The sequence below is a fragment of the Octopus bimaculoides genome, chromosome 1 (assembly GCF_046866305.1).
Source record: "Octopus bimaculoides isolate indiv1 chromosome 1, ASM4686630v1, whole genome shotgun sequence".
In the NCBI taxonomy this organism is placed as follows: domain Eukaryota; kingdom Metazoa; phylum Mollusca; class Cephalopoda; order Octopoda; family Octopodidae; genus Octopus; species Octopus bimaculoides.
The window spans coordinates 131,244,033-131,254,032 of NC_142928.1; the positions used below are offsets into that span (position 1 = coordinate 131,244,033).

Here is a 10,000-nt window from a genome sequence, read left to right on the forward strand (position 1 = left end):
GCACAAAGATCGTAGCAGATGAGAATTGTTTGTCATGGTTACCAGAACTCCCATATCACACGATTACATTCTATTGGAAATCATCCACACATGCTAGTCTGCTATAATCTATGTGTGTGCTTTTATACCCCAAGCGCCTATATGAGAGGATCTCTCAAATTAGAACACTCGGTATTCAGTGTTCTAACATGACTGCAAGATAGAAACAGAAAGAACAAAGAATTACTTCTGGTATTTTGTTTAGTTGTGGTTATGTCCCTACACACCTTCATGCTTTTCAACTTTTCTTGTCATACCTTATGAGTAATTGGATCAATATTAAAACCTTTGAAAGTGCTGTCCCAGTGTGACTATAATCTAGTGACTGAAACCAGTAAATGAATAAAAGAATAACAATATTTGTTTCATAACAATTTCCAATCAGATCTCTTGTGAAAAATTTGCTAATGTTTTTTTGTTTTTTTTTTAATTTTCTGCAAATTAATGACTTGCTGTTTAATTTATTCAAAGGCTGTATGCATTAAATGTGGTGTTGATACCTTCAACAGCCAAAAGACACCATTATGGTTATGTAAATTATGCAGTGAGAGCAGAGAGGTAAGACTTGCTTTGTATTTCTTGAAAATCTTTGGGAGTACATTTTTGTTTTACTGGAATTAGGTGCCTTGTGTAAAGGTTAGAAATGTGACAAATATGCTTCATGAAAAATCCCTTTTAGAAAGTTCTAGGAATTTATTGATGAACTATAGTTTATTTTTTGTTCTCTAATTTTTCTTTACATTTTTTGTCATCTCCAAAAAATTCATTTCCTCAAATTTTTAAATCCTGTTTTCCCCTTCCTTTTCCTTTGTTTACCTTAACTTTCAATTTTTTTCTCCCCTTTTTCCCTTTATTTCTTTCACTTTTTTTACTATCTCTTATCTTCTCTTTGCAGTTTGCCTTCCCTTCTCACCCCTTTTCTTTGTCTTTTAGTAATATTCCCACAATCAGTTTTCTTTTATTTGAGATACCAGCCAGAGAGGTTTTATGAAAACCCTTTTATTTACATTTATTCTCATCCTTCTTGACAGTCTCAAGACATTATGAAGCAATGTTAAATCTATGTTAGCTTCTACAAAGGCAATACAATTACAAACCTGACTTGTGTAGAAATAACTACTGCCAATAAACAACCTTATCTTACACACCAACAAACAAAACTTATTTCAGTTGCAATAATGGGCAAATAATGGGTCCAAATAAATGAAGTTGCCAGTGATTAGGAAGTGGGTCGAAAGAGGTTGTGTTTTTGTAGATTTGGTTGTCGAAATATTTACCTTTCTATGCTATATAATTCCTGTTGCCTTTAACATAACCACTACCTTTACTACTACAACACTATTACTACAATAACTATTTAAACCATTGTCACCTCTCCATAATATAATACAAATAATAACCCAATGAGAAAGTCTATGTTGTCACTTTACCTGTTAGAAATAGATGCTACACCTCCCTCAAATCAGACCCTTAATCTTAAGAACACGACACATTAGATAAGGCATATACCTCTAAAAGGATGGGAAACATTTCATTATAGTTTTTTCAAACAAAACTCTCCATGACTTAAACAACAACAATCCAGAACCTGTATGTGGTCACTCAACTTGCTAGAAATAGTAGCCAAAACTCCCTCCAATCAGAACTTAATGCCTAAAAAAGGGAAAGAACATATGGGATAACTTTACCATGCATAAAGATTGGATGGTCATAGCTGGATAGATGAGCATAGATAGGTCTACTAGGTCTAGTTGATGTAGGGCTAATTTGATATACAAATTAGTTTGATATACAAATTAATTTGATATATAAATTAGATAAGTTTCATGCTCAAAACTCTTGACCATTGAGTCACTTTATGACTTCTGATGATTAAAAATATATGCATACTAATGTTTTCAGTTTTATCTCTCCTGTTCGTACTATTTGATATACAATTTAGAAATTTGTATCAGGCATACTCTGCCAACACTTCTGCAAAGTATCATTCTTTCCTATCTGCAATATGGACAGCTTGTCATGAAAAAGGAACTTCACCAAACTGTTGATATGCATATTGTGACTTTCACAATATTAAGGACTATCTTAGTCAATTTTCTTCAAAACTGAGAAGTTTTTACAACAAAATTTGTTGAAAGTTCAGAAAGCTTATTCCTACATGTCTACTGGAACATTTCTGAATTATTGTATATATATCAGGTAGATACTAATTAAGCATCTAATAAAGTATATCTAGTGAAGTATATCCACCACAGTTATTCACTTGTGTACTAAGTCAAAGTAAAAGATGTCTTCACTCAATACCATTCTCCATTCACTGGCTTACCTGTTAAATATTCTCTCTGTTCTTTTAACAATTATTGTTGCTCCTGTTATTATTACAGCTTTTAATGTTAATTCTTGTCAAACTCATTCAACCATAAGACAAAACACCTTGCAATATTTAGTTTATGATCAAAAGCAGTGAGCTGGCAGAATCATTAGCATGCTGGGCTAATGTTTGTCTTTATGTTCTCAGTTCAAAATCTACTGAGGATGACTTTGCCTTTCATCCTTTCAGAGTCAATGAAATAAGTACCAGTTGAGCACCGGGGTTGATGTAATTGATTTATCCTCTCCCTTGAACTTGCTGGCCCTGTGCCAAAATCTGAAACCAATATTTAGTTATGATCTTTTATGTTCTGAGATCAAATCCTCCCAAAGTCTTCTTTACTTTTCATCTTTACTGAGTTCTTAAAATAAAGTATCAGTTAAGTACTGGAATGATTTAATTAACTATACCCATTCCACAAATATGAGGCTGAATCCATCTTTGGTGATACATTTCTTTTTAGTTTCTAAAGCGCAACAAGTGAATTCAAGCATTAATTATACTGTTCTTACCCAGCTGTCTAGTTTTACCATTTTTATTAACTCTGGATATGTTATGGGTTCATCCTCACTTCACAGACAAACAAATAATATAACAAGCAGCAACATGATATAGACAATTTGCCTATTCAGCTAAATATTTCAAATGGAATAGTAATTAAAACAGCTTTTGCTTGTGTTCTGCTGTTAAACATTGTTTAAATGCTGATCTTATCCAATCAATATAAGTGCAATGATGGTTGATTTCGATAATAATCCAACTATAATTGCAATTTGAATTTGATTATCTTCAGAGTTTTCTACGCCACATATAATTGACACCAATTACAATGATTTCCATTTTATTATTAAAGCATCAAATATGGTTTGCTACTTCCTCTATTGATATACTAAGAGCTGCTTTTAGTGGAGCAAATATTGGTTTATCATATTTCCTATTTCTGGGATCAAATGCAGTTCTGAACTAAATATACCTTTCCCTCTATGTTTCTTTTCTCTAGAGTTGATACAATAATTATCGTAAATATAATGAGGTTAATTCAATTACTGTTTCCTAATACAAAATGTAACCTATGACAAAAGCAGTAATTTTCTCACTGAGTGGTGGGCATTGTAGTGTGATACTCACTCTTTCATCAATCTTACCCTATTTTCTTCACTTCTCACAACACTGAACTGATATCCTCTGCATCCAACTCATTCCCTATCTCTAATCATCTGTCACACTATTTACCTACACATCCACCTTTTCTGGTCTTCTATCCTATTCTGTCTCATATTCACATTGTACCTGGGCCTCACGGAAGCAGACGGCGTACCATGTATTTACCTTTTCAGCAAGACACCTACTTCTCTCCCTCTATTATAACTTCTTATTCCTCCAGTTTATGCCCAACCCAGATGAGGGGTCTTGTCTTGCAGGTACTTGGTGACCTCACTGATGCTGTTCACCATGTGAAAAGCACCCACTGCACTCTGTTAAGTAGTTAGCATTAGGTATGGCATTCAGCTGTAGAAACCATGCCAAAGCAGACATAGAACCTGGTAAAGTAAAAAGGTAAAGTTACCTTCTCTAGTCATGCCGACTCATAAGGGCTGGTTTCCTGGTTTCCAGGGAGTATGAATTCCCCATCTGGATGGGATGCCGGTCCGTCACAGGATTTCGCACTTTTGCCAGCTGAGTGGACTGGAGCAACATGAAATGGGACTTTTATGCTCAAGAACACATGTTGCATGGTCCAGGAATCAACCTTACAATTATGAGTCTGACAGCCTAACCACTAAGCCATGTGCCTCCACATAGAACCTGGTGCGGTCCTCTGTTTTTTCTGTTCTTGTTAAACCATCCAATTCATGCCAGCATGGAAAAAAAGGACATCATATGATGGATGAGGATGATTAGCTCATTCCCTCCATCAAACTGATGTTACCTGAACAGGTGCATGGTGTACCACACATCAGGTATCAAAGTGATCACAGAGCAATGTGAGATGAAGTGTTTTGCTCAAGAATATAACACACCATCAGGTCCAGGAATTGAAACCACGATCTCACAATCATGAGTGCAACACCCAAACTACTTGACCATGCACACTCACCAGTTGTGTATGTACAACACATGCAATTAGATAGTGTTAATTGACAAAATAAAGACGAAAGCAGTTTCATTTAGAGAAATTATACCAATCTGATATATCTAGCTGTTCTGTTTCTCATAGAGGTATTTTAACATGTCCTTCACTGAGAAGAGAAGAAAACTGCCATCAAAGTTAGATCTAGATTTGTGGCTACATGCATATTGTTTGTGTAGATTGTGAATAAGGATGCTTTGTTAGTTTCTGAGATTTGAAGTTATCACACTCTAGATACTCCATATTTTTTGTGAAGTAACTTACTTTTGGAAGAGAAATACACATGCAAACTCCCTTTTTCCTCCGTCTCCCTAAAAAAAAAAATTTTTTAAACAGTTACTTTGTATCTATATAAAAGCTAAATATATTTTTGATATTTTCAAATATTGGGAAAGTAAAGTTTGTGGAGATAATATGCATTTTATTGAGAAAAATAATTTTTAAAATCTCTAAATCTATTTTAAATATTGGAATCGATTTTTATTTTATTTTAGCCACAAGAGATGTTTTTCTTGTTTTCATTTTAGTTTTATTTTCTTAGAATTTCTATTGGTTTTCCTGATAATGATGTTTCTACTTGGCTCCATAAATAATTAAATAAAATAAAGCTGGTACAGATTTCATCACTCCCAACACACTTCATTGGCTCTCTCTCACAGAGAGAGAGAAAGAAATCTTTTGACTTGATTTTCAAGGATTTGAAACAGATTTTTATTATTTTTCTAGCCATAATTATTTTTTTACCTTCTAATTTTATATTTCCAATAGGAATTTCTGTCGATTTACTCTTTTTTTTTAAATGTTATTTTATTATAATTTTTCTTTCCTTCATTTGATATTTCTGCTTGGCTCAACAAATAATCTAATGAAATCAAGTCATTCCATCTATTGTGTATCATCAGAAAGCTACAATATTTAGAGAGAGGAAAAAAAATTAAAACCTAGCAGGTTTCAAGTAATCATAGTGTTTTGAGTGTCACTTTGAATACAAGAAAAAAAGTGGGAGTAGAAACCCACTCATACCACAACCACTACCACCACCATGACCTTATTCTTTCTTTCATCTGCATTTATTACTATTTTATTTGCTCCATGAATGACATATAATGTAATATTCATAAACATAGTAAACTCCTGGGAGAAATTCTAAAGTTTCACAAAGTTTTGAGATTTCAATCTTTAATACTAACTAACCAAGCTAGTACTGGGAATTGGAACAGAACTGAAATAAATATTTTGTATCAACATTTCTATAATGAGTGAATTCTATGAGGATTTGATTTTATGAAAAAGTTATTGAGTTAATGGTCTGTAGTGGAGTATGGAATTATGGCTAACATTTCTGTATCAGCAATAGAAAATATATTAAGTTTACTAATTTATCAGTTTTGTCCATTGGGAACATTGTGTATCATGATGAGGAAGCAGATGAAGTGTTGTCTCATTTGTGAACTACAGGTAATGAAGTTGGTAAGGATTCATTTGGCAGTGCAGATATAATCTGTACTACTGAATGCTCCAGAAGTATGATGGTTTTACATATGTAGGGTAAAAGCAGTGAAACATTGTCTGAGAATACAGAAGACTTGGGAAAATAAAAGTATGATAGATCATAGTGAAATAATTGATAATTTTCAAAGTAAATGTAGCTTATTAGCAATTTGAACAGTGTTGATGGACACTGGGGATAAAAACAAAACTTTAGTAATAACTAGAATAATAGATAACCAATGAAGCATATTGTAGGATAAATGAAATTGTCCCTAGTCTTGATTTAATAGACAAAGTAAGTTGGGGAAAAAGAAGAACAACTAAAAGGAGCTTGTTTTGTACAATCCATACTACCTTGCCTACAGCATTTTTTTGTCATTTAATTTTAGAGTTTTTTTCTGTTTTCTACATCCACTGAGTCAGACTTTTTCAATTTGTTCATCAGTTTTCCTTTGCCATTTTAGAATTTTTTAAAATTATCATTTGTGTAGGTATGGAAACGATCTGGTGCTTGGTTTTTTAAAGGAATTCCAAAATATACAGTTCCAAAACATCACCATGAGGGTGGCAAGTTTTCTTCAAATGCAAGAAACCAACTAGAAACTTCAGCTCACCAGAAGAGTCGTTCTGGATCATTTCGCAGTTATAATACTTGGAGCAGAGGACGGCACAATGGCAACAAGGAAGGGTTTGGAGGTCAGGCATCATCTCACATAATCTGAAATGTTTCTACCTCATTTCTTTCTCTCATGATTTATTCCTGTGAAGGGTTTAAGATATTATTATGTAAAAACAGAGTTGGTACTAGATAATGGAAGGCAAACTCTCTTAGGCATGATGCAAGAGCTTCCTAGAATGTCAGCAACTGCTTTTAACCATAAAGATCAATTCAAATAATTTTGACAGCTTTGACTATGTTGAAGATATATGGTTTCTAGGAGATTATTATTACCGGGGTTTATATGTAACAAAAGGTTTCTTTGGTTAGAGATAACTCAAAGACAACAGCTGTAAAATCACAAGAGCTCTAATAGGTATGGTAAATATATAGAAGGTAATTTTGATGAGTAGTACATATTAAGATAAGTGTGGATATGTCACTAGAATTAGCTAGTGATAGTCTGCACCAAATTGATTGAATTAAGTAGCCACAAGAGAATGTATACAAATAAAAGTCAAAAACAATACATAATATTCCCAGGCAGCAATTGAACTACAAATTCTCTGATGTACTAACAATCACACTAATTAACTAGTGCAATGTAATCAGCCTATGTAAAACAATTTCTATTGATAATTATCACATTACTCTTCTGAATTGTGTTAGCTAATACACACACATATATATATATATGAGTGCATGCATTCATGTGTGCATTTCTACTCATATTATGAGCTGTGTCAGTCTCAAGTTTCACTGACATTTTAATAAGTAGCCATCTGATACTACAGTTAGCAGTTTGGAAGGGAGAGGAAGTAAGTCCAGAGAAATTGTTAAATAATAATGAAACTGATCAGTCTGATGCTCATCCCAAGCTGTTGCAAAGTCTCCTCTTGGGCATAATTTCACAGTGTGACTATATGGATATGAACTTGCATATGTATCTATTCATAACCTTCACTATATTAGTACTCTAGTAATTATTATCAGGTTATCTATCTTATACCATTATACAAATGAGCTGCATCAGTCATAAGTTTTGCTTATATTTAAATAAGTAGCTCCTGCAGCTAACTATTGTTTGTTGTTTAGTGGGGAGAGGTGATTCCTAATGAAATGTTTAAATAAAAATGAAGCTAGTTGGTTTGATCTTCAACTCCAGTTACTAAAGGACCATGAGAGTCAAGAACAAATGCTGCTCAATTAAATACATATAAATGATTCCCTATATTGATTTAAAATGCAATAGTTTCTATTCATATTGTTCTGTACTAATCTCAGTGTATTGTTTTATGCAAATTTGGATATTTGCATATTAATTGTTGGAGTAACTGTTTTGCTAAGGCTATCTGTTTTATTGTTGGATTTCTTTTCTAACAATAACCATCCAACCATGAAATAGCAATTCTTTTAGTTAGTTATTCTATGGCAAGCAGAGTAACATGCTTAGTTTAAGAGGCTTTTTAATATTATTATTTTATGAGACATGCATTAAATTATCAAAGTAATATACTTTTTTTTAAAGCATGGTATAATTAAGGCAATTTTTTAAATTCATAATCTTTGTTGTTGGTAGCACCTTAACCAAATGGCATCTTAAAAAATAAACTTTTCATATATTTTACACCTTGGTGGTTGTAGTTTCCATATTTAGATATATTGATGCCAACTTATTTGTAAAGATGGCTCTAATATGTACAATGCTTTGGATATAGAATTTGTATGAATGTTCATGATTTCAAACATGTTATGCTCTTGATTTTGTGTAAATGATGATGACCTCAAATGGATCATATTCCTTAGTGAGCTGGCAAAATTTTTAATGCATCAGACAAAATGCTTAGTGGTATTTCTTCCATCTTTTACATTCTGGGTTCAGACACCAGCTTTGCCTTTCATCCCTCCTGGGTTGATAAAATAAAGTATCAGTCAAGTACTAGAGTCAATGTAATTGACTAACCCCCTTTCCCTAAAATTGCTAGCTTAAAAGTTTTATCTGGATACTGATGATCTTAAATATATGACATTCATATATTTATGTAAAAGTCAGAGATCACTGCTAAAAATTATTTAGAGTCAGTTTAGATCTCTTTTGCAGTCCTTGGATATTGCATTTTATTTAAGTATGAATGTATGCAATTTTCCATGTAACTTTGGAAGTAAGGAATTTATTTTGTTTAACTAGGAGAAAGCAGTGGTCAAGATGCATCAAGCAGTTCTGAAGACGAAGTGAGCATTGGAAAACGCACGAAAGGTAAGTAGATAACTAAGCACTGACTAGCTAATGGAAAATGGATAGATTTAATAGTGAAATTTCAAATTTGATACAATTCACATTGATAAATTACTTCTGTAGACTTTAACCAAAGACTAATCCGGTAAAAGAAGTACTTGCTGCTAATGCATGTTATGTTTAATGTCGTTTTGCATTTGGCAATAGCAGCAGATTTATGGATTCTTTTTCTTTAATCCATCCATCCATCTTTTTTCTCTGCCCACTATTTCCGGGAGAGTCATATGGGCAGAGTACCTGAGCACCTCATGCATAGGGTCCTATTAGACTTCCCTGTCGGGTTCCCAAATTTGATCAACTGAGACTATGGTTATTATCCAACCATCTCATTCTTGGTCTGCCCTTAGGTTTCCTGCCAGTTGACTTGGCTTGAAGAATCTGTCTTGTAATTCTTACCTGTGACATTCTAATTACATGTCCATAGTACTGGAGTTGTGACCTCTCAGTGCCGAGAATTAGCAGCTTGACCTGGAGAAACTCCCTGATATTCAAGCTATGCAACTTGTTAAGTAACATTACTCCTGAGACCTTTCAGAAGAACCTCATTTCAGCTGCTTGTATTCTCTTTCAGTCATTACCCAACATTCATGATATATAATAGTTTCATTATGTATAAATAATTAATGAATACTTGTGTGTACTGTGAGTTGTATTTTTGAGTATGTAAACATGATTATAATGTCAAATTTACTGAGTTCTCAATTCATTTTGTATTTTATTTATCATATCATGAGCAATATCTAATTTGTTTCAGTTTGTAGAGATATAAAATTAGCAGAGTCATTAGGGTATAGGATAGAAAATGCTTTGCAGTATCCAGTCAAATAATGAAATTAAATTCTTTCCCCCACTCTCTCTACTTTATTGCTCTGTGATAAAGGCCTTGAGAGACTGTTCACATCACCATTTTCTGCAGACACAAGAGGAAGGTTACAGTGAGATGCTAGAAACATCGTACTGTAATAAAACTGATATGTTATTGGAACCAATGAAGGATGGACTGTTAGCACAGCA

At 33.2% G+C, this 10,000-nt stretch overlaps 1 protein-coding gene across 7 annotated transcripts in view; it reads left to right on the forward strand.

The window, feature by feature from the left end:
• The window catches only part of LOC106875810 (rabphilin-3A), a 289,512-nt gene that overhangs the window by 218,732 nt on the left and 60,780 nt on the right, over window positions 1–10,000 (forward strand). For all 7 annotated transcript variants that reach the window (XM_052970476.2, XM_052970468.2, XM_052970487.2 and 4 more), the window contains 3 exons: window positions 511–597; window positions 6,524–6,728; window positions 8,879–8,947. In XM_052970476.2, coding sequence (XP_052826436.1) covers window positions 511–597; window positions 6,524–6,728; window positions 8,879–8,947 — 361 coding nt within the window. The remainder of the gene's footprint in view (window positions 1–510; window positions 598–6,523; window positions 6,729–8,878; window positions 8,948–10,000) is intronic.